The 26,443-nt window shown below is 41.6% G+C and overlaps 1 protein-coding gene across 2 annotated transcripts; it reads right to left on the minus strand.

The window, feature by feature from the left end:
* Window positions 1-1,278: 1,278 nt before the first annotated feature.
* On the minus strand, window positions 1,279-25,829 carry selenoh (selenoprotein H). Of its 2 annotated transcripts, XM_061899558.1 has the most exons (6): window positions 25,770-25,829; window positions 20,401-20,512; window positions 11,504-11,646; window positions 9,183-9,294; window positions 6,312-6,340; window positions 1,279-1,576 (listed from the first exon to the last, which is right to left on the minus strand). In XM_061899558.1, the coding sequence occupies exons 1-4, from the start codon at window positions 25,786-25,788 to the stop codon at window positions 9,188-9,190; spliced, it is 381 nt and encodes a 126-aa protein (XP_061755542.1). In that variant the 5' UTR covers window positions 25,789-25,829; the 3' UTR covers window positions 1,279-1,576; window positions 6,312-6,340; window positions 9,183-9,187. The 2 variants fall into 2 exon arrangements, with proteins under 2 accessions (XP_061755542.1, XP_061755541.1); XM_061899557.1 differs by lacking the exon at window positions 6,312-6,340.
* Between the last annotated feature and the right edge of the window lie 614 nt (window positions 25,830-26,443).

Genomic DNA, 26,443 nt, shown 5'->3' on the forward strand with positions numbered 1-26,443 from the left:
TTATTTATTTACTAGCAAGCTGGTCTCGCTTTGCTCGACATTTTTGATTCTAAGAGAGACAAAACTCAAATGGAATTTGAAAATCCAAGCCAATATTTTAAAGACTTGGTGTTCACTTGTTTAAATAAATTCATTTATTTATTTTTTTACTTTGCCTCTAATAACTTCCAGAAAGACAATTTTAGAGAAAAAATACAACCTTAAAAATGATTTTAGGATTTTTAAACACATATACCTTTTAAATTCCTTCCTCTTCTTTCCTGACAATTTAAATCAACGTTCAAGTAAAATTTTTTCTATTGTAAAAAATAATAAATGAATTTTAATTTAATTCTTCATTTTAGCTTCTGTTTTTTCGACGAAGAATACTTGTGAAATATTTCTTTAAACTTATTATGATTAAAATTCCAAAACATTTTTCTGGCAAATCTAGAAAATCTGTACAATCAAATTTAAATCTTATTTCAAAGTCTTTTGAATTTCTTTAAAAAAAATTTGTTCTGGAAAATCTAGAAGAAATAATGATTTGTCTTTGTTAGAAATATAGCTTGGTCCAATTTGTTATATATTCTAACAAATTGCAGATTCAATTTTAACCTATTTAAAACATGTCATCAAAAATATATATTTATTGTGAGAAATCATTAAGATGATCAGTGTTTCCACAAAGATAAATATAATTAATCATTAATAATAACATAAAATTAAAGGTAAATTGAGCAAATTGGCTATTTCTGACAATTTATTGAAGTGTGTATCAAACTGGTAGCCCTTCGCATTAATCAGTACCCAAGAAGTAGCTCTTGCTTTCAAAAAGGTTGGTGACACCTGATCTATACTCTCCAGGAGCCATAAGGAGAAAAAAAAATTCCATACATTTTGTTATGGTTTGAAAATGAAAAATATCAAAATGGCCCCCGCATGCTTACATTTTTCCGTGTGCGGCACTCTGTGGAAAAAGTTTGGACACCCCTGATATACTAGATAGAGACATCATACATACATATATATATATATATATATATATATATATATATATACATCATATATAGATATAGACTTTACATATAGATATAGGTGCATACATATACTACATATTTTTGCTTTTCTCTCCCATCACAAAAGTCCTCGCTTTCCTTTTGCAATTTGGTTCACACTCGTGATTAAACAGGTGATTATTTTCTATTTACTTCAAAATCATAATGTTACTTTCACGTACTATTTCTGTATGTTTTTCTCTGCAAAATATTACAACTGAAAGCCTTCGTTTTGACTACATTTGTATTCATTTTGTAAATATTTATTCCAGATCCCCAACTGAATGCTTGAACAAATCAACAACACAACAAAAGTAATTCCACCTTCAACATGTACAATCCCAATGATCCTAGAAACAAGTGACCAGCCAAACTAGAGGGAGTACTGTACATTCTCCAAAGTCTTCCACTAGAGGTCACCATTCCTTCAAAGACCGGATCTGCAGGAGCTTGGTCCATCAGAGGAGAGACTCTGGGCATCCAGTTTGGTCTCTCCTCTTCATTTTTGCTCCCTCAGGTCTCATGCCATCGACGATCAGCTGCATGAAGGACAGACAACAAGGTTACGAATAAAAATGTGATTTTATTATCAGTATGTCATCTAGGAACATTTAAAAAATATTTTACTTGGATATTTATTTGCTCAGTTAGTCACGGTTCATTTTGGAGTGAAATTTGCCAGCAAGAACACCAGGTTGAGGTAAAGGAGAATGCATGGTCAAAATAAATGCAGTAATTAATCAGCGTTAGGCTTGCAAAAATCCGGGAATATTCAAAGTTGGAAACTTTCCATGGGAATTAAAGAGAATATATCGGAATAAACATTGAATGCAACATGCTAGATCAGGGGTGTCAAACTCAAATACAGAGTGGGCCAACATTTTAAACGGAACAAAGCCGCGGGCCAAAGTTGAACAAATTAACCTTTTAATAGGGACCCAAACAAGTTTTGCATTAAATATTGAACAAGCAAGGCTTATATAACTTTAGTGACATGCAAAATCCAGTTTCAAATAATAGTAATATTAATTAAAAAAAATATCAATGGCATATCAAATAAAATTTAAATAAAAATGTTATGTCTTTTTTTGTATTTGCAATCTTCTGAGGTAAATATCCAATTTTTTCCACAGGCTAATAATACATTTGAAGATAAAATAACAATAATGAATTAACCAAACATTCAAGTCTTGAAGTAGCAAGAAAAAATGCATGAATAAAACGTTATTTATTGGTCAGTTTGCTGGAAGTTTCCCAGAAGAGTTAGTGCTGCAAGGGTTCCTGGGTATTTGTTCTGTTGTGTTACGGTGCGGATGTTCACCCAAAATGTTTTTGTCATTCTTGTTTGGTGTGGGGTTCACAGTGTGGCGCATATTTGTAACAGTGCTAAAGTTGTTTATACGGTCACCCTCAGTGTGACCTGTATGGCTGTTGACCAAGTATGCTTTGCATTCACTTGTGCGTGTGTGTGTGTGTAAAAGCCACAAATATTATGTGACACGCTGTTAGTATGGAGGAAAAGCGGACGTGACGACAGGTTGTAGAGAACGCTAAAGGCAGTGCCTTAAATGCACGCCCCCAATATAGTTGTCCAGGTGGAAATCGGTAGAAATTCGGGAGAATGGTTGCCCCGGGAGATTTTCAGGAGGGGCACTGAACTTCGGGAGTCTATCGGGAAAATTAGGAGTGTTGGCTAGTATGAGTATTAGGGGTGAATGCGGTGTTACAGCGGCACCAACGCTGTATAACACCGGTGGGTCAGCTCTAATGCTAAATTGATATTGCCTCAAGGGCCAAATTAAATTACACGGAGGGCCAGAGTTTGACACCCATGTGCTAGATCTTGCGGCATGATTATTAGCTAAAAAAAAACGTATTTATTGCAAATTCAGTGGAATTGCAACCCTGCACGGTGCATTCCTCAATCACATGTGCAGTGCATTCTTCTATCACATGCACAGATAATTCCCAGCTTGCTATTGAGGCCACACTCGTATTTGAGCCCAAGGACAGGTAAGTTTGGATGATATTACTGGGGTAAATATATTTGATCAATGGCATTAAAGTGTAATAGAGGTGTAATTGCTTGTTACTGTATGACGTAGACTACGCCAGCAGACTTCCACTCAAGCTAGCTAGCTGTTCCTGTACGTGTTAAATGGTTTTGGGGCCAATATCTCTAGCTAGCTAGGTTTATGTACCACCAGTCTCATAATGAACAGAAAATATTTCTCCGTTAGCCGTGATGCTAATTTTCTCTATGTTAAATCCCATTCATTTATGCTAACAATGTTAGCGATACGAATTTACCTTTGTTGCGATCTGTAAAGTTGAACTAGCATAGACTAAATCAAAAGGTGTAGTTTCCTCTGCCTTCTGTTCTGCTAGCCATTTTGTTGTCATACAAGAATGTAGCTTATAGAGATGGGCGGGTCCGCGGATAAACCGCGGGTCGGGCGGGTGACATGACGAAAAAACAGATTTTAAATAGATTCGGGCGGGTGGCGGTTGAACCATTTGGAAATATATGATATACGTGGTTCAGAGATCGGTAACTTTTACTGTTCAAAGAGCCATTTTGGACCTGTGTCACAAAGCGAAGAAGACACTCGTTGACGTAAACATTCTCAAGAATGTCTGCCGGCAGTCACCCAGTTCATAAGTATTAGGGCGTGCTATGAAGCCTTTGCCTTTGACGCCTTCTACAACATGTACAATTTACTTTCAAGTCCAGCAATATGTTGTGTGTGGCTTTCGCTGACACACGCACACGACTGCAAGGCATACTGGGCGATACAGAGTACACTAATGGTTGTGATATAAACAATTTTAACACTCTTACTAATATGCGCCACGCTCTAAAGCCACACCAAACAAGAATGACAAACACATTTCGGGAGAACATCCTCACAGTAACACAACATAAACGCAACACAACAAATACCCAAGAGCCTTTCCATCCATGATACTTCCTGGCTATTTTATACACCCCACTAGCAGCAAACCCCGCCCCCCTACCCCCCCGTGCGTCGGTAAGGTGGGCGGGGTTGGGGGCGCGGGGGTGTAAAATATATTCAGGAATTCTCATGGATGCAAAGGATTCTGGGTATTTGTTGTGTTGCGTTTATGTTGTGTTACTGTGAGGATGTTCTCCCGAAATGTGTTTGTCATTCTTGTTTGGTGTGGCTTCACAGCGTGGCGCATATTAGTAAGTGTTAAAATTGTTTATATCACAACCATCAGTGTACTCTGTATCACCCAGTATGCCTTTCAATCTTGTACGTGTGTTTGCGGCTCGTACATGATGTAGAAGGTGTCAAAGGCAATGGCTTCACAGCACGCCCATATTCCCGTTATCTGAATGAGCACCATCGGATATTCGCGAGAACGTTAGCGGCTCCCATTGCCTTCTTTACTTTGTGACATGGGTCAGACTAGCTCTTTTAGTGATAAAGGTCGCCGACTCCGGATACATAACAACGGGAAGGTGGCGGGCGGTAGCGGTTCTGCTAAAATGTTGGTTCGGGTGGATGGCGGGTGGATAACGACTTTAGTGATGCGGTTGTGAATGATATAATTGCCTATTCGCGCATCTCTAGTAGCTTATAGTTTGCTTTAGCATGCTGATTGACTGTTCATTTATTCATCTAGCCTATTTCTATTAATTTGTCCACCAGTAAAATATTTTTACAGACTACTCCAAAGGTTTAGCTGACTATTTATATCTGTGTGTGGTATTGCATTAGTGTTTTACAGGAATAAATCAATACAAAGAGAATAATGCCACATACACCATCTGATGTGTGGAGATATTTCATTCCAACCAATGTAGGCGGAAAGGCTGTGTACATTTTCAAATACTGTGCAAAGAGCTACGTCGAAAATGCCACAAAGAAGCAGCAGCATATAGACACGTGCCCAATAATATATCATTATTGTCATTCCCCATTAATTCCCATATACCGTATTTCCTTGAATTGCCGCCGGGTGTATAGTATGCACCTGCCTAGAATTACTGCCGAGTCAAACTCGCTTCGCAAAATATTATTTTTATCGGCGCAAGTCTAGAATTTCCGCCGGGTCAAACTCGTCACGTCACGAGTGACACTTCCCCTGTCATCATTTTCAAAATGGAGGAGGCTGATTTCAATTATTTGAAATCGCACAAAGGGAAGAAGATTAAAGTCAAAGTTAAACTTGTTGTCGGCTGCAGAAGAAGTGACAACAAGCAGCAAGAGTGAGCAGCGATCGTTTATTTTTTGCTTTCGCTTGCACTTTTAACATGGAGGATTACATATTTAAAATAACAGTTTTCTAAACTGGACTTTCAATGGAAGCAGGAGGTAATAAAGGAAGATCTCCATCGAGACAGAGAGACTTTTAAAACTGAAGAAAGATAAGGAAGACTTCTATAAACAAGTTATCGTTTAACATGGAGGATTACATATCTAAAATAACTTTTTTCTAAACTGGACTTTCAATCGAAGCAGGAGGTAATAAAGGAAGATCTCCATCGAGACAGAGAGACTTTTAAAACTGAAAAAAGATAAGGAAGACTTCTATAAACAAGTTATCAATGCTTTTGATCAGAAGGAGCTGCGCATGGACTTCATTTATAAATAAAAGTAAGAACATAATAAGTTTTTTATTTTTATTAAATGTGCTTTTCATGATGGTATCCTTACAAAACACTCAAATTTATAAGCGCAGGCCTAAATTTACCGCATGCCTTTGGTAAACGCCGGAGTGAGAAGAGGTTTTAAATTAATTAGCGCCCCGGCGGCAATTCAAGGTAATACGGTATTCCCATTCTGTCACGCCTGTAAGTTTATGTTTTGGTTTTGGTCAGGCTATGTTTCGTTTTTTGGACATTTAAGTTCTGTCTTGGCATTTCCTGGTTTGTTTTCGTCTCCATGCCAACTCATTACTTTCCACCTGTCATGTCACGTCCCTGTTCTCAGCCTCACCTGTTTTCACTAATCATCACAGCTACTTAAGTCACTCTTTTTTTTGTCTGCTTTCTGGGATCTTCACACACGCTACCCATGCTGCACCTTCTTCACGCCCTCGTTTATCTGCTTCATGCCTTGCTACGCTGTTCATTTTGATCCACGTAAGTTTTGTATTTATGCCACAGTGCACTCTTTTGTTTCATGTCTTTAGTCTTGCCATCGTGCTGTTTAAGTTTATAGTTAAATTGTCTTTCATGCCATTGAGCAAGTGTTTTTGTTTTCCCTGTGTTGTATATATAATATAATTAAAACATGTACTCACGTCCACGCCTCGGCCGTGCTGATTCTCATCTGCGTCGAAAAAACAATCCATGTTCAAGCCTAGTTGTGACAAATTCATTCCCATTGTCGGTGTCCAACTTCGAAGAATCAAAAAATGGTCAATATTTCCCAAACTTCCCAAGCTAAATTTACCGGAAACTTTCCACCCCATTGCAACCATAATCAGCATATATCCATGATTAGTGCAATGTGTGCAATTTCTTTTATTTTATTTATTAATTTTTTTTCCCAAGATGGCGCTGCTGTAGTGGCTGCTGTTGGCAGGAGCTCTGTGCTCTTGTGTCATCCTTTTGTGTTTCCCTCTTGTTTTCATGTGTTATTATATTTTTTTTGCATTTTGGTCCGGGACCCTTTGGGACTGTGTGACAAGGGGTGGCACTTTCGTGACCTCTGTGGTGCTTTTTTGTGGACTTCTGGATCTGCCTCCCGGGAGCCTTTTGGCCATGGAGACCAGCTGCTGGGTGTCTGCCACACCGGACTCAGTTTGGAGGGACTGGCGGAGATGTGGATGAGGGGACAGGACTGCACAGTTTGGAGGGACTGGAGGAGATGCGGATAAGGGGACAGGACTGCAGAGTTTGGAGGGACTGGAGGAGATGCGGATGAGGGGACAGGACTGCAGAGTTTGGAGGGACTGGAGGAGATGCGGATGAGGGGACAGGACTGCAGAGTTTGGAGGGACTGGAGGAAATGCGGATGAGGGGACAGGGCTGCAGAGTTTGGAGGGACTGGAGGAGATGCGGATGAGGGGACAGGGCTGCGGAGCTAGCACTGAGCGCTGGGACGGAGAGGCTTTGTGGTGTCTTGACTGGGTGAGCAGGTGTCGGACACCTCAGTCACCTTGGACGTATCCTCGCTCATCCATGCGGGCTGGACACTGGCCGAAAGTGGAGTCTGCTGTCTTGGTTGCTTTGTTGGGTCTGCTCCTGTCTCTGGCCATGCTCCCTCCACCCCAGCGGACGATGGCGTGGAACACCGCAGAGGCCACCAGAGTGCATATGTTTCTTTTAGTTTTTATTCATAGCTGTATGTAGAAGTGTCTGGTGGTATCTGCTGCTTTAATGTCCTCTGGGTTCTTTGATGTTTGATGTTTCCCTCTTACACACATGGAAGAGGGCTGTGTACCATGGCTATGAGTTGTTTTTTTCCCTTGGCCTCAGACTGCACCCCCTCTCCAGGGCCCAGGCTAAGACCGATTTTTTTTTTTTTTAATCTTCTATTTTTTTCTCCCATTCCCCTCCCCCACCCCTCCTTGTTTACCTGTATCTCATCTTTTTTGTAAGGGGCGCTGGAAGCCGGCAGACCCGTCAGCGATCCTGTTCTGTCTCCCTGTAATGTTTGTCTAAACTTGAATGGGATTGTGCTGAACATTTTAATTTTCCTGAAGGAACTCTCCTGACGGAATAAATAAAGTACTATCTAATCTATCTAATCTATTGTTTTTTGGAGTTAACTCATTATTTTTCACAGCCATAATTCAATTAGATCAGTCTTTTTCAACCACTGTGCACACTAATGTGCCGCGAGATACAGTTTGGTGTGCCGTGGGAGATTATATAATTTCATCTATTTGGGTTAAAAAATATTTTTGGCAAACCAGTAATTATAGTCTGCAAATGATGTGTTGTTGTTGAGTGTCGGTGCTGTCTACAGCTAGGCAGAGTAACCATGTTATACTCTTTCATATCAGTAGGTGGCAGCTTATTGCTTTGTATAAATGCTTTGTAGATGTCGGAAACAGCGGGAGGCAGGGTGCAGGTAAAAAGGTGTCTAATACTTAAACCAAGGATAAACCGAAGGTGAGTGCCCCAAAGAAAAGGCATTGAAGCTTAGGGAAGGCTATGCAGAATGAAACCAAAACTGACCTGGCTAGAACAGGGGTCGGGAACCTTTTTGGTTGAGGGAGCCATACAAGCCAAATATTTTTATAAGTATTTCTGTGAAAGCCTTAACATTTTTTTTTTTAAACACTGAATACAACTATATGCATGCATTTTTAAGAAATACCAAATTTTTAGAGTTTAAGAAGTCTCTTATTTTTTTAATAACATTGTTATTCTGAGGCTAACCTACAATAAATGAAATACTTCTTACCGTTAATGCGACTTCTTGAACAGGTGCAGTAGAAACCGGATGGATGGATGAAAATGCATGAGAATGTTTTATATTTTGAACGTTATTTTTGACACTGATTACCAGCGGAATTGTTCATTACTTATCGTGTTAAGCAATGTCAGCTAAGATTTATCTGAGAGCCAGGTGCAGTCATCAAAAGAGCCACATCTGGCTCTAGAGCCATAGGTTCCCTACCCCTGGGCTACAAAGTCAACAAAAAAAGAATTCTGGACGACAGCAAAAACTTACCGTGGAGCAAACACAATGTACATCCGAACATGACATGACAATCAACAATGTCCCCACAAAGAAGGACGAAACCAACTGAAACATTCTTGATTGCTAAAACAAAGTAGATGCGGGATGTATTGCTCAAAGGAAGACATGAAACTGCTACAAGAAAACAGCAAAAAAAGAGAAAAAGCCACCAAAATAGGTCCACAAGACAAGAAGTAAAACACTACACACAGGAAAACAGCAGAAAACTCCAAATAAGTCAGGGTGTGATGTGACAGGTGGTGACAGTACACCTACTTTGAGACAAGAGCTATAGTCATGCATGTTTGGTTATGCTTTAAAGTCATATCTAACAACTTTTACTGTCAATTGAGTTCGTTTTTTTAATGATTTCTGCTGGTGGTGTGCCTCCGCATTTGTTCAACGTAAAAAATGTGCCCTGGCGCAAAAAATGTTGAAATACACTGAATTAGATGGAGCCAAGTTTAAAATGACAAACCTTCTCTACTCGGTGCTTAGAGCCTCCTGAAGTGCAGCAGCAATGGCATCAGGGTCAGGAAACTTGAGTTTACGGGGCGGACCTTTCTTTAGTCCCGTCCAGAGAGATGTTTCTATTGACATGAGACACACGGTGGTTAACAGTGCTTAGGTTAATAATAAGATCATTCAAGGTTAGCACAGAAAGTTGTGGGAAATAAACAGTGATGATGTCACAGTAAATGCCACTTAAAGCTCAAAGTTGTCAGGAGAATAAGATTATTCTGGACGTGTGACAGCATGGATGATATAGAGTGAATAATCAATAGTGGTTTGTACATCAAATATTAATGTGGGTGAAACCTCTGATATCAAAACCTATCCAGCTGACTATCTAATAGGGCGTTTGTCCAGGTTAGTTGGACGTGAGGAAATTGGGACAAGATCAGAATGATGGTCTTGATGTGTGTACCCTGCTTAATATAGTTTTTGGATGGTAAAAACTACTGATATATCACTGAGTTTCTTTCCCATACTAAACCAAGTACAATTCAGGGTGGTATCGGCGATACCAATCCAATACTGATACATTGTGCAAATATACCTAACGTGTCTGCTAAAAACTTTAAAATTGGCGTATTTTCAATTAACATAGCTTTATAAAAACATCAGTAAAAAAAAGTGTAACAAAAAAAGAGACAAAAATTGGAATTTCATGAAAAAAAAGCAGGTATTTTTAAAATAATAATTAACAGTAATATGCTTAATCACCTACAACACAAAATTTTGTCTTTAAATATACATGTATATATATATATATATATATATATATATATATATATATATATATATATATATATATATATATATATATATATATGTAGAAGCATCACTCTCCATTTCATGTCATACTTTCTCCTCATTCAATGTGTTTTCTTTATTTTCATGACTATTTACATTTTACATTGTAGCTTGTCACATCAAAACTATGAATGAACACATGTGGAGTTATGTACTTAAAAAAAAAAAGGTGAAATAACTTTCGAATTTATTTAAAATAGCCACCCTTTGCTCTGATTACTGTTTTGCACACTCTTGGCATTCTCTACATGAGCTTCAAGAGCTAGTCACCTGATATGGTTTTGATGCCTTCAGTGACAATCTACAATGCAAATAGTCATGAAAATAAAGAAAATGCATTGAAATGAGGTGTGTCCAAACGTTTGGGCTGTACTTTAGATCAGAGGTGGCAACATTTTTTCCAGCCAAGTATAGGGGGGCCATTTTGATATTTTTTTATCTAAATAAAAGTAAAACCTAAAATTTGATTATATATATATATATATATATATATATATTCATATATATATTTTTTATACGTACACATACATACATACATACAAATATAAATATGTATGCATGTATGTACGTATGTATATATATATATATATATATATATATATATATATATATATATATATATATATATATATATATACACACATACATATGGGACAGTGTGGCACAGTGGGAGAGTGGCCGTGCGCAACCCAAGGGTCCCTGGTTCAATCCCCACCTAGTACCAACCTTGTCATGTCCGTTGTGTCCTTGAGCAAGACACTTCACCCTTGCTCCTGATGGGTGCTGGTTAGCGCCTTGCATGGCAGCTCCCTCCATCAGTGTGTGAATGTGTTTGTGAATGGGTGAATGTGGAAGTAGTGTCAAAGCGCTTTGAGTACCTTGAAGGTAGAAGAGCGCTATACAAGTACAACCCATTTATCATTTATTTATTATTTATGTGTGGAGGTGACAGTATATTATTATTAAATATTAGTTCAAATATTTTAGCTTTATCTATATATATGCATATAAATTATTGTTTAAAATATATGTATATAAAATACATCTAGATTCCAAAATATGGCCCTTGCACTTTTCAGTATGAAGCCCCTTGTGGTAAAAGTTTGGACACCCCTGAACTAAAATGTCAATAGTATCGATATTTTGATTTAAAGATTGACATTCCAGCATAAAAGTATCGATATTTCAGTATCGATCCGCACATCACTGGCATAAGCGGCCTCTTAAAAAAGTGCAGGAGACATTATGTCCATGTATTGAAAGCCGTGACAACCCTTCATGTCCTCCCAGTGCTTGCTCAAGGTTTCCTCGGGTTAATCTGAGACTTAAAATCATCCATTCATGTGAACGTGAGTGTCAACGTAACCCCCAGTGTCTCCTTTTTCTAAAAATCCGCCGGGATAGGCTCCAGTTCCCTCATAACCCCGATGAGGACAAGCAGTATCGACGTACAGGTGGCTGAGCGCCATTCCTTTTGCTCACCTTTGCCTCCGTCAACCAAAATGATCTCGAAGCTGTTCCTGCGAGGCTTCTCCGGGTTGAGGACCACAGTGAGTTGAGGGCGTGCAGCCAGCAGGGCAGATTTAACGCCCTCAGCATTACGCCCATATACTCGTCAGCTCTTGCTGTCAAAAATCACAGATCAACAGAAGGATGTCAGTGTTGCCCAACTAATACAGTCAGTAGTGATTCCATGTGATCTGCGGTAGAAGCATCACTCTCCATTTCATGTCATCTCAATTTGGAACACTATCCAATCCAATCCAATCCACTTTATTTATATAGAACATTTAAACAACAACAACGTTTCCAAAGTGCTGCACAGCCATGTTAAAAACAATATTAAAAAACAATATTATGCCCCACCAATGAGTGAATAAAAACAATAAATAAATAAATATAAAAGCAATATAAAAACAAAATAAAAATAAATATGATTAAAAACAATTTTAAAGGGTAAAATCAATGAAAACAGTAAAATAGAAATCAAAGTGTATAAAAAACACAGAGGACAACAGAGGACCACACAACACACGTAGTGTTAAAAGCCAAAGAATAAAAGTGGGTCTTAAAGGGGAACATTATCACAATTTCAAAAGGGTTAAAAACAACAAAAATCAGTTCCCAGTGGCTTGTTGTATTTTCCATCCATCCATCCATCTTCTTCCGCTTATCCGAGGTCGGGTCGCGGGGGCAACAGCCTAAGCAGGGAAACCCAGACTTCCCTCTCCCCAGCCACTTCGTCTAGCTCTTACCGGGGGATCCCGAGGCGTTCCCAGGCCAGCCGGGAGACATAGTCTTCCCAACGTGTCCTGGGTCTTCCCCGTGGCCTCCTACCGGTTGGACGTGCCCTAAACACCTCCCTAGGGAGGCGTTCGGGTGGCATCCTGACCAGATGCCCGAACCACCTCATCTGGCTCCTCTCGATGTGGAGGAGCAGCGGCTTTATTTTGAGTTCCTCCCGGATGGCAGAGCTTCTCACCCTATCTCTAAGGGAGAGCCCCGCCACACAGCGGAGGAAACTCATTTCGGCCATTTGTACCTGTGATCTTATCCTTTCGGTCATGACCCAAAGCTCATGACCATAGGTGAGGATGGGAACGTAGATCGACCGGTAAATTGAGAGCTTTGCCTTCCGGCTCAGCCCCTTCTTCACCACAACGGATCGGTACAACGTCCGCATTACTGAAGACGCCGCAGCGATCCTGAGCCTGTCGCTCTCACAATCCACTCTTCCCTCACTTGTGAACAAGACTCCTAGGTACTTGAACTCCTCCACTTGGGGCAGGGTCTCCTCCCCAACCCATGGCACTCCACCCTTTTCCGGGCGAGAACCATGGACTCGGACTTGGAGGTGCTGATTCTCATTCCGGTCGCTTCACACTCGGCTGCAAAACGATCCAGTGAGAACTGAAGATCCCGGTCAGATGGAGCCATCAGGACCACATCATCTTAATGAAATTAAACAATGGATGTCCGCTAACTTTTTGCAACTTAATGCCAAAAAAACGGAAATGCTGATTATCGGTCCTGCTAGACACCGACCTCTATTTAATAATACAACTTTAACATTTGACAACCAAATAATAAAACAAGGTGACTCTGTAAAAAATCTGGGTATTATCTTCGACCCAACTCTCTCCTTTGAGTCACACATTAAAAGCGTTACTAAAACGGCCTTCTTTCATCTCCGTAATATCGCTAAAATTCGCTCCATTTTGTCCACTAAAGACGCCGAGATCATTATCCATGCGTTTGTTACGTCTCGTCTCGATTACTGTAACGTATTATTTTCGGGTCTCCCCATGTCTAGCATTAAAAGATTACAGTTGGTACAAAATGCGGCTGCTAGACTTTTGGCAAGAACAAGAAAGTTTGATCATATTACGCCTGTACTGGCTCACCTGCACTGGCTTCCTGTGCACTTAAGATGTGACTTTAAGGTTTTACTACTTACGTATAAAATACTACACGGTCTAGCTCCAGCCTATCTTGCCGATTGTATTGTACCGTATGTCCCGGCAAGAAATCTGCGTTCAAAAGACTCCGGCTTATTAGTGATTCCTAGAGCCCAAAAAAAGTCTGCGGGCTATAGAGCGTTTTCCGTTCGGGCTCCAGTACTCTGGAATGCCCTCCCGGTAACAGTTCGAGATGCTACCTCAGTAGAAGCATTTAAGTCTCACCTTAAAACTCATCTGTATACTCTAGCCTTTAAATAGACCTCCTTTTTAGACCAGTTGATCTGCCGCTTCTTTTCTTTCTCCTATGTCACCCCCTCCCTTGTGGAGGGGGTCCGGTCCGATGACCATGGATGAAGTACTGGCTGTCCAGAGTCGAGACCCAGGATGGACCGCTCGTCGGGACCCAGGATGGACTGCTCGCCTGTATCGGTTGGGGACATCTCTACGCTGCTGATCCGCTTGAGATGGTTTCCTGTGGACGGGACTCTCGCTGCTGTCTTGGATCCGCTTGAACTGAACTCTCGCGGCTGTGTTGGAGCCACTATGGATTGAACTTTCACAGTATCATGTTAGACCCGCTCGACATCCATTGCTTTCGGTCCCCTAGAGAGGGGGGGTTGCCCACATCTGAGGTCCTCTCCAAGGTTTCTCATAGTCAGCATTGTCACTGGCGTCCCACTGGATGTGAATTCTCTCTGCCCACTGGGTGTGAGTTTTCCTTGCCCTTTTGTGGGTTCTTCCGAGGATGTTGTTGTCGTAATGATTTGTGCAGTCCTTTGAGACATTTGTGATTTGGGGCTATATAAATAAACATTGATTGATTGATTGATTGATCTGCAAAAAGCAGAGACCTAATCATGCGGTCACCAAACCGGAACCCCTCAACGCCTTGACTGCGCCTAGAAATTCTGTCCATAAAAGTTATGAACAGAATGGGGGACAAAGGACAGCCTTGGCGGAGTCCAACCCTCACTGGAAATGTGTTCGACTTACTGCCGGCAATGCGGACCAAGCTCTGACACTGATCATACAGGGAGCGGACCGCCACAATAAGACAGTCCGATACCCCATACTCTCTGAGCACTCCCCACAGGACACGGTCGAATGCCTTCTCCAAGTCCACAAAGCACATGTAGACTGGTTGGGCAAACTCCCATGCACCCTCAAGAACCCTGCCGAGAGTATAGTGCTGGTCCACAGTTCCACGACCAGGACGAAGACCACACTGTTCCTCCTGAATCCGAGGTTCGACTATCCGGCGTAGCCTCCTCTCCAGTACACCTGAATAAACCTTACCGGGAAGGCTGAGGAGTGTGATCCCACGTTAGTATTTTTTGAAGTGTTTTTCAAAATGTTACCGGTCCCGGAATATCCCTAAAAAAAGCTTTAAAGTGCCTTATTTTCGCTATCTTCGAAACCACTATCCATTTCCCTGTGACGTCATACAGTGCTGCCAATACAAACAAACATGGCGGTTACCACAGCAAGATATAGCGACATTAGCTCGGATTCAGACTCTGATTTCAGCGGCTTAAGCGATTCAACAGATTACGCATGTATTGAAACGGATGGTCGGAGTATGGAGGCAGATAGCGAAAACGAAATTGAAGAAGAAATTGAAGCTATTGAGCGAATAGCTACTGACGCTATTCGGCCATAGCGTGGGTGTACCTATTGAAGTGGCCCATAGCATGGCTGCCTCATCAGCATCGCCGGTAAAATGTGCGGACCAAACGATCAGGACTTTCGCATCTTGTGACACTGGAGCAACTTAAATCCGTCGATTGGTGTTTGTTTCGCATTAAATGTGGGTATCTAGTTTCAAATGTACATACAGCTAGCGTAAATAGCATATTAGCATCGATTAGCATCGCATGTTAGCATCGATTAGCTGGCAGTCATGCCGTGACCAAATATGTCTGATTAGCACATAAGTCAACAACATCAACAAAACTCACCTTTGTGATTTCGTTGACTTAATCGTTGCAAACGCATCTGCAGGTTATCCGTACATCTCTGTGCCATGTCTGTCTTAGCATCGCCGGTAAAATGTGAAGACACTTTGGTACATTCAATGGGGGTCTGGCGGCAGATTTCTTGCCAGTGGTGCAACTTGAATCCCTCCCTGTTAGTGTTGTTACACCCTCCGACAACACACCGACGAGGCATGATGTCTCCAAGGTTCCAAAAGATAGTCGAAAAAACGGAAAATAACAGAGCTGAGACCCGGTGTTTGTAATGTGAAAATGAATATGGCGGGTGTGTTACCTCGGTGACGTCACGTTCTGATGTCATTGCTAAAAGACAGATAAAAAGAAAGACGTTTAATTTGCCAAAATTCACCCATTTAGAGTTCGGAAATCGGTTAAAAAAATACATGGTCTTTTTTCTGCAACATCAAGGTATATATTGACGCTTGCATAGGTTTGGTGATAATGTTCCCCTTTAAGACGAGACTTAAAACACTCCACTGTGGAAGCAGTTTGAATATGGAGGGGCAGAGTGTTCCAGAGCTTAGGGCCTGTCTTCCCTGGTTTTAAGTCTGGTCTTGGGCACCATGTGCTGGAACTGGCTCTCGGACCTCAGAGCGCGCGCATGAGTGTAAATTTGGATGAGGTCCGAGATATACTGAGGTGCCAGTCCATGTAAAGATTTAAAAACAAACAGCAATGTTTTAAAATCAATTCTAAAATGAACAGGGAGCCAGTGCAAACTCTGAAGAATTGTGGTTATGGGTCCGAGTAGTAGCAGAAGTCAGCGGTGTACAGGGTGAAGAGAAGAGGGGCCAGCACCGTTCCCTGCGGTGCTCCGGTGCTGCTGATCACAGTGTCAGACGTGATGTCCTTCAGTCTGACGTACTGTGGCCTGTAGGTGAGGTAGTTCGAAATCCAGGCAACCAGGCAGGGGTCCACTCGCATTTTGTAGAGCTTGTCCTGAAGGAGGCGGGGTTGGATGGTATAAAGGCACTCGAGAAGTCCAGGAACAGGATCCTCACAGTGCCATTTCCCTTATCCAGGTGTGAGTGGGCTCGATGCAGCAGGTAAAATGGCAACGCCTGCCTGGTACGCAAACTGCAGGCTGTCCTGGGCATGTTGCACCTGTGGTCTGAGGAGGCTGAGAAAGAGCCGCTCCAATGTCTTCATTAGATGAGAGGTGAGCGCCACTGGTCTGTAGTCGTTCAGCTCACTGGGGCAGTTCTTTTTAGGAACTGGAACGATGCATGACGTCTTCCAGAGGGTGGGCACTCTTCCCATTTAAACCCCCATTATTTACTTTTTACTTTTATTTAAATTGATCTCAACTCTGTACACTGCTGCTGGAATTTTAATTTTCCTAAAGGAACTAACCTGAAGGAATCAATAAAGTACTATCTATCTATCTATCTATCCAAAGTGCATTGCAGTAGTCCAGGCCACTTGAAATAAAAGCATGCACGACTTGTTCGAAAAGGTTAAAAGATAAAAACGGTTTAACCTTTACTAAAAGACGAAGGTGATAAAAACACGATTTTAAAACGCCATTGACTTGTTCGTCAAGTTTAAAATGGCTGTCTATAGTGACGCCAAGGCTGGTAACTTTGGGACGCACATCATTTTGCAATGGTCCCAAGTCAGTGAGGGCCGGACCAAAAACTGAAAATTCCGTTTTTCCCTCATTCATTATTAAAAAATTCTGTGCTAACCAAGCCTTGACGTCACATAGACAGTTGAGAATCCATCCATCCATCCATCTTCAACCGCTTATCCGGAATCGGGTTGCGGGGACAACAGCTCCAGCAGAGGCCCCCAGACTTCCCTCTCCAGAGCAACATTAGCAACTTCCTTCTGGGGGATCCCGAAGCGTTCCCAGGCTAGAGGGGGGATGTAATCCCCCCCATCTGGTCCTTGGCCTGCCGCGGGTTCTCCTCCCTGTAGAACGTGCAACGAGGACCTCCCTAGGGAGACGCACGTGATGCCCAAACCACCTGAGCTGGATCCTTTCCAAGCGAAGGACCAGCCGCTCTACTCCGAGTCTCTCTCGGGTGACTGAACTTCTCACCCTAAAGGCCTACTGAAATAAGATTTTCTTATTTAAACGGGGATAGCAATTCCATTCTATGTGTCATACTTGATCATTTCGCCATATTGCCATATTTTTGCTGAAAGGATTTAGTTGAGAACATCGACGGTAAAGTTTGCAACTTTTGGTCGCTAATAAAAAAGCCTTGCCTGTACCGGAAGTAGCAGACATTGCTCACATTGTTTATAATGTGAGCCAACAGCAGTAAGAGCAATTTAGACCGAGAAAGCGACAATTTCCCCGTTAGTTTGAGCGAGGATGACAGATTCGTGGATGAAGATATTGATAGTGAAGGACTACAAAAAAAAATAAAAAAATAAAATAAAATTTAAAGCGACGGCTCAGGGCGGCGGCAGTGTGAGCGTTTCAGATGTTATTAGACACATTTACTAGGATAATTCTGGAAGATCCCTTATCTGCCTATTGTTTTAATAGTGTTTTAGTGAGATTGTAAAGACATACCTAAAAGTCGGATGGCTGCGGTGAACACGCCAGTGTCTCAGAGAGAAGCCGAGGAGCCACAGCTGCCTTTTTTGACAGCTACTGCAGGAGGACGCATAATCCACTGATGTCTCCGGTAAGGTAGATATCACAATTTTCCCATCCAAAAACATGCTGGCTATCACTTTCCTCTGGCACTGTTCCCCTAGCATTCAAAAAAGCGGTTATTCATCCTCTCCTTAAAAGACCTAACCTCGATCCTGACCTCATGGTAAACTACTGACCGGTGTCTCACCTTCCCTTTATTTCAAAAATCCTCGAAAAAACTGTTGCAGAGCAGCTAAATGAACACCTAGCGTCTAACAATCTATGTGAAATCTTTCAATCCGGTTTCAGGACAAATCACTCTACGGAGACAGCCCTCGCAAAAATGACTAATGATCTACTGCTAACGATGGATTCTGATGCGTCATCTATGTTGCTGCTCCTTGATCTTAGCGCTGCTTTCGATACCGTCGATCATAATATTTTATCAGAGCGTATCAAAACGCGAATTGGTATGTCAGACTTAGCCCTGTCTTGGTTTAACTCTTATCTTACTGACAGGATGCAGTGGCCCTGCACTCTTCAGCATCTACATGCTGCCGCTAGGTGACATCATACGCAAATACAGTGTTAGCTTTCACTGTTATGCTGATGACACCCAACTCTACATGCCCCTACAGCTGACCAACACGCCGGACTGTAGTCAGCTGGAGGCGTGTCTTAATGAAATTAAACAGTGGATGTCCGCTAACTTTTTGCAACTCAACACCAAAAAAAACGTAAATGCTGATTATCGCTGAATATTTTGGAATTTGTTCAATTAATAACGGAGACGTCAAAGAAGAAAGATGTAGGTGGGAAGCGGTGTATTGCGGCCGCCTTTAGCAACACAAACACAGCCGGTGTTTCCTTGTTTACATTCCCGACAGATGACGGTGAAGCTTTACTATGGAACAGAGCGGTCAAGCGAACATGGTTCCCTACCACATGTCAACCGGCAGGTTTCGGTGACAAAATGGTGGTAATAAGTCGGCTCTTACCATAGACATGAGCGGAGAGCTTGCGTCGTTCCTCCTGCACCTGTCAAAGAGGCAGCTGCAGACTCTCTTGCCTCCTCCCACCGGCCGCCCTCGACTGTTGGATGCTTCCACCGTGTAGGAGGGAAAAAAAAAAAATCTCAGCCTGGCCCGACCGGCTGCGTTCGCCTCGTCGAGAAACGTGGCTTCCCTCGGAGACACTGGCGGTCACCACACCCAGGTTGTACAGGTACGACCATATAATCTCACTAAAACACTGGTAACACAATAAGCAGATAAGGGATTTTACAGAATGATCCTAGTAAATTTGTGTAATAACATCTGAATCGCTATGCCGTCTAGTGTTTTTTTCCCTAGTCCTTCACTCTCTCTTTCTTCATCCACGAATCTTTCATCCTCGCTCAAATTAATGGGGAAATCGTCGCTTTCTCGGTCCGAATCGCTCTCGCTGCTGGTGGCCATGATTGTAAACAATGCTGGTGGCCATGATTGTAAACAATGTTCAGATGTGAGGAGCTCCACAACCCGTGACGTCACGCGCACATCGTCTGCTACTTCCGGTACAGGCAAGGCTTTTTTATTAGCGACCAAAAGCTGCGAACTTTATCGTCGATGTTCTCTACTAAATCCTTTCAGCAAAAATATGGCAATATCGCGAAATGATCAAGTATGACACATAGAATGGACCTGCTATCCCCGTTTGAATAAGAAAATCTCATTTCAGTAGGCATTTATCGGTCCTGCTAGACACCGACCTCTATTTAATAATACAACTTTAATATTTGACAACCAAACAATTAAACAAGGCGACACTGTAAAGAATCTGGGTATTATCTTCCACCCAACTCTCTCCTTTGAGTCACACATTAAAAGCGTTACTAAAACGGCCTTCTTTCATCTCCGTAATATCGCTAAAATTCGCTCCATTCTGTCCACTAAAGACGCTGAGATCATTATCCATGCGTTTGTTACGTCTCGCCCCTTATTTTGGGGTCTCTACCTGGACTGTACAAACCATCGCTTTTCCTGCTTTTGAACCGATCCAGTGAGAGCTGAAGGTCACGAACCGAAGGTGCCATCAGTGACGTAGACCCTCTCCGCCATGGTCACGACTCTGCCTAGAAATCCTGTCCATGAACGTCACAAACAGGATGGATGACAGAGCGCAGCCCTGGCGGAGACCAACCCTTACTGGAAACGGATCCGACTTACATCCAAGCACCCGGACACAACTCTGGCTTCGGTTGTACAAAGATTGGATGGCCCTCATTTGGAAAACTAACGTATTACTTCCACTCCAGTTACTACATTAGGAGTGGTGACTTAAAGTACTCACCAGTGTTCAATGATCACTTTTTGACCCTCCAGCAAAGGCGCCTCTTCCCCTTTTGCCTCCTTGGTGGGCTTCTCCTCCTCATCCCGGGTTTTGCGCTTGGTCCCACGGCGGCCTAGACATGTTTGTTCACATCAGAATCAGAAATACTTTATTAAAAAGATTATTGTAAATCTACACAAAAACTTGACAACACAGGACCTATAAAAAAAAACCTAAACAAGGGACTTGGAAACCAACACAGGACATATAAACTTACACAAGGCTTATATAGACCTGAACAAAGACTATTGTGGACCAACGCAAGATGTATAGACCTAAAGACATTCACAGGTCTTTTCTAGACCAACACAAGACTTATAAACCTACGCAAGACTATTACAGACATCACAAGGCTATTCTAGACCAACAAAAGCCTATTATAGACATACAAAAGATGTGTAGGCAACACAAGACTATTGTAAACCTACATGTATAAGCTTTCAAAAACTTTGGAAGACGTACACAAATCTATTTTAGTTGAACATAAGACTATTTTAGACTTACATACAACCATAGTAAAAATACAATGCACTTACAAACACACAAGACACAATTACACAAGTATATTCTAGACCAACACAAGACTATCGCATACCTGCATTTCACTCATAAGCCTGCACAAGACAATGGCAGATCTATGCAAGTCTTAAAAGCCTTAAAACTCATTTGTATACTCTAGCCTTTAAATAGACTCCCTTTTTAGACCAGTCTATCTTTTCTTTTTCTCCGATGTCCCACTCTCCCCTGTGGAGGGGGTCCGGTCCGATCCGGTGGCCATGTACTGCTCGCCTGTGTATCGGCTGGGGACATATCTGCGCTGCTGATCCGCCTCCGCTTGGGATGGTTTCCTCCTGGCTCCGCTGTGAACGGGACTCTCGCTGCTGTGTTGGATCTGCTTTGGACTGGACTCTTGCGACTGTGTTGGATCCATTATGGATTGAACGTTCACAGTATCATGTTAGACCCGCTCGACATCCATTGCTTTCCTCCTCTCCAAGGTTCTCATAGTCATCATTGTCACCGACATCCCACTGGGTGTGAGTTTTCCTTGCCCTTATGTGGGCCTACCGAGGATGTCATAGTGGTTTGTGCAGCGTAGTGGTTTGTGCAGCCCTTTGAGACACTAGTGATTTAGGGCTATATAAGTAAACATTGATTGATTGATTGATATTCCACACCAACACAAGCCACGGCGTGGCGCAGTGGAAGAGTGGCCGTGCGCAACCCGAAGGTCTCTGGTTCAATCCCCACCTAGTACCAACCTCGTCATGTCCGTTGTGTCCTGAGCAAGACACTTCACCCTTGCTCCTGATGGGTGCTGGCTAGCAAGGCAGCTCCCTCCATCAGTGTGTGAATGTGTGTGTGAATGGGTAAATGTGGAAGTAGTGTCAAAGCGCTTTGAGTACCTTGAAGGTAGAAAAGCGCTATACAAGTACAACCCATTTATTTATTTATTTATTTATAATCCCTAAAGGCAAATTGGGGATTATCGGCACAATCCCTTTCAGGAGCAGACAGAACAGGATCGCTGACGGCTCTGCCAACTTCCTTACAGAAAAGGGTGGGAAACCGGTAAACAGAAACATATGAAATTGTTGGTATTAATAGTCATATATTAAAATTTGAGAGCAGATAATGACAAGACTAATTACAGTTGTTAACGGGCTTTTATTCTGAAGCTTTCTACCAGTCGAATAAGAGGCTGCTTTTCTTGAGGAAACTGAGGGCCTATCAGGTTAATTTTTTCATTAATATCCTTCATTGATATGCATTGGTGATCGATAGACAATGAAACTTTAGCAACAAAACACATATTTACACACCTATGCTTGAGAAGGAAAAGGATGAAGAACATCTTTTATTTCCTGGCCCCTACAACATACTGTAATGCAAACCCCGTTTCCATACGAGTTGGGAAATTGTTTTAGATGTAAATATAAATGGAATACTCCATCCATCCATTTCTACCGCTTATTCCCTTTGGGGTGGCGAGGGGCTCTGGTGCCTAACTCAGCTATAATCGGGCGGAAGGCGGGGTACACAACTATGATTTGCAAATCATTTTCAACCCATATTCAGTTGAATATGCTACAAAGACAACATATTTGATGTTCAAACTCATAAACATTTTTTTTGTGCAAATAATCATGAACTTTAGAATTTGATGCTGGCAACACGTGACAAAGAAGTTGGGAAAGGTGGCAATAAATACTGATAGGGATGAGAAATACTCATCAAACACTTATTTGGAACATCCCACAGGTGTGCAGGCTAATTGGGAACAGGTGGGTGCCATGATTGGGTATAAAAGCAGCTTCCATGAAATGCTCAGTAATTCACAAACAAAAATGGGGTGAGGGCCACCAATTTGTAAGCAAATCGTCGAACAATTTTAGAACATTTCTCACCGAGCTATTGCAAGGAATTTAGGGATTTTACCATCTACGGTCTGTAAAATCATCAAAAGGTTCAGAGAATCTGGAGAAATCACTGCACGTAAGCGATGATATTACGGACCTTTGAGCCCTCAGGCGGTACCGCATCAAAAACCGACATGAGTGTGTAAAGGATATCTCCACATGGGCTCAGGAACACTTCATAAAACCACAGTCAGTAACTACAGTTGGTCGCTACATCTGTAAGTGCAAGTTAAAACTCTACTATGCAAAGCCAAACCCATTTATCAACAACACAAAGGAACGCCGCTGGCTTGGCTGGACCCGAGCTCGTCTAAGATGGACTGATGCAAAGTGGACAAGTGTTCTGTGGTCTGGAGAGTCCACATTTCAAATTATATTTGGAAACAGAGGACGTGGTGTCCTCCAGAACAAAGAGGAAAATAACCATTCGGATTGTTATAGGCGCAAAGTTCAAAAGCCAGCATCTGTGATGGTATGGGGGTGTATTAGTGCCCAAGGCATGGGTAACTTACACATCTGTGAAGGCACCATTAATGCTGAACTGTCCATACAGGTTTTGAAGCAACATATGTTGTCATCCAAGCCACATTATTATGGACGCCCCTGCTTATTTCAGCAAGACAATGCCAAGCCACGTGTTACAACAGCGTGGTTTCATAGTGAAAGAGTGCAGGTACTTTCCTGGCCCGCCTGCAGTCCAGACCTGTCTCCCATGGAAAATGTGTGGTGCATTATGAAGCGTAAAATAGGACAGCGGAGACCCCGGACTGTTGAACGACTGAAGCTCTACATAAAACAAGAATGGGAAAGAATTCCACTTTCAAAGCTTCAACAATTAGTTTCCTCAGTTCCCAAACGTTTATTGAGTGTTGTTAAAAAAAGGTATTGTAACACAGTGGTAAACATGCCCTTTCCCAACTACTTTGGCACATGTTGCAGCCATGAAATTCTAAGTTGCAAAAAAAAAATTAAGTTTATGAGTTTGAACATCAAATATGTTGTCTTTGTAGCGCATTCAACTGAATATGGGTTGAAAAGGATTTGCAAATCATTGTATTCTGTTTATATCTACATCTAACACAATTTCCCAACTCATATTGAAACGTAAGTAGTTAATGGATAGCCCAGATTCACAAGCATACAAACCAAACAAATACATCCAAATATAATGAAAACAAACAAAAGAAAAACACACACAAAAAAAATGCAAAAATGAATTAAGTTCAAACTGAACAAAAACAATTATGTACACCTCACGTTATGATACAAAACAAATACAAAACCAGACAAAAATAAGTAAAATAATAAATGTAAAGCAAAAATTACTTCTTATTCCTGGACTAACACTATTACGTTAGATCCACTATGGACAGGACTCTCAATATTATGTTAGATCCACTATGGACTGGACTCTCACACTATTATGTTAGATCCACTGTGGACTGGACTCTCACTATTATGTTAGATCCACTATGGACTGGACTCTCACTATTATGTTAGATCCACTATGGACTGGACTCTCACTATTATGTTGGATCCCCTATGGACTGGGCTCTCACTATTATGTTAGATCCACTATGGACTGGACTCTCACTATTATGGTAGATCCACCATGGACTGGACTCTCACAATATTATGCTAGATCCACTATGGACTGGACTCTCACATTATTATGTTAGTTTCACTATGGACTGGACTCTCACAATATTATGTTAGATCCACTATGGACTGGACTCTCACACGATTATGTTAGATCCACTATGGACTGGACTCTCACTATTATGTTAGATCCACTATGGACTGGACTCTCACTATTATGTTAGATCCACTATGGACTGGACTCTCACACGATTATGTTAGATCCACTACGGACTGGACTCTCACTATTATGTTAGATCCACTATGGACTGGACTCTCACTATTATGTTAGATCCCCTATGGACTGGACTCTCACACTATTATGTTAGTTTCACTATGGACTGGACTCTCACACTATTATGTTAGATCCACTATGGACTGGACTCTCACTATTATGTTAGATCCACTATGGACACATAAAATGGACCTGCTATCCCCTTTTAAATAAGAAAATCTCATTTCAGTAGGCCTTTAAGTTCCTGTTCTAAGCTGTTATAAAGTACTGTATTTCCTGGAATTGCCGCAGGGCATAGAGTATGCGCCTGCCTTGAATTACTGCCGGGTCACACTTGCTTTGCAAAATAATTAGCGCATGCTTAGTATTACCGCCTGGTCAAACTCGTGATGTCACGAGTGACACTTCCCCTGTCATCATTTTCAAAATGGAGGAGGCTGATTTCAATACCGGTAATTTGAAATCGCATAAAGGGAAGAAAATCAAGAGCTATTCAGTAGGATTTAAGGTCCAAGCTTACATCACACTCAATTTTTTACTGCATGCCTTTGGTAAGTGCCAGAGTGAGAAGAGGTTTTAAAATAATTAGCGCATGCTTACTTTTACCGCATGCCTTTGGTAAGTGCAGGAGTGGGAAGAGGTATCAAATTAATTAGCGCCCAGGCGGCAATTCAAGGAAATACGGTATATGCCTTGAGCTCTTATTTTGAAGGCGCTTGGAGCGGAAGTGGTGACACGTTGAAGTGGAGCGGAGGCTTTGAAAAAAAGGAAATAAAGTGGTTCTCGTGTAAAAATTTAGCCTCCGTGTTTGTTATTATGTACTTGTATACAGTATAGGCGAAATATTTAAACCCTCGGTTACACTAATGTTAAAACATGACGATGTAAAAAAAAAAATAATAACGTGCCCTCGTCAAATATTCGTAATGATTAACATGAGAAGTATTAACACAGAGTGGAGATGTTAATTCATATGTAAGATGAGCATGCGTGTTGGAAACAAAGTGAAAGTGAAACTGACTGACATTAATACCGACCTGCTTCGACGGACGCCATTTTGGTTATGGAATTTTCCCGCGCCGGACACGGACAGTACCAACTTACTCGAAGGGGTGTAATAATGTATTCCGTGATGATAAATGCAAATTTTACCCGTCATGTTCCATTTGAAAATTCCAATTATATTGACTTAATACTATTTAAGATTAACATTTAAAAAAAAAAGTTTTTTTATCATCACCTTTTGTTTTATTTTTTAAATGGACTCTACCATCTGACTGCCCCTGACGTTAAACACTCCTTACAACAGGGGTGTCCAAACTTTTTCCACTGAGCAAAGTAAGCGGGGGCGTTTATTAAAAAAAAAAAATACAATATATGTATAAGAAATATACATTTAGGCCTCCACTCAGGCTTGATCCCGGGGACCCCAAAGGGTTTTGGTAAAAATAAAATGTTAAAAATGTGTCATTATTCAGTATTATTATTTTTATTATTATTCAAGTTTTAAATCTCTAGAGCAGGGGTCACCAACGCGGTGCCCGCGGACACCAGGTCGCCCATAAGGACCAGATGAGTCGCCCGTTGGCCTGTTCTAAAATTAGCTCAAATAGCAGAACTTACCAGTGAGCTGCCTCTATTTTTTAAATTGTATTTATTTACTAGCAAGCTGGTCTCGCTTTGCTTGACATTTTCAATTCTAAGAGAGACA

The sequence above is a fragment of the Nerophis ophidion genome, linkage group LG05 (genome assembly GCF_033978795.1).
Source record: "Nerophis ophidion isolate RoL-2023_Sa linkage group LG05, RoL_Noph_v1.0, whole genome shotgun sequence".
NCBI classification, from domain to species: Eukaryota; Metazoa; Chordata; class Actinopteri; order Syngnathiformes; family Syngnathidae; genus Nerophis; species Nerophis ophidion.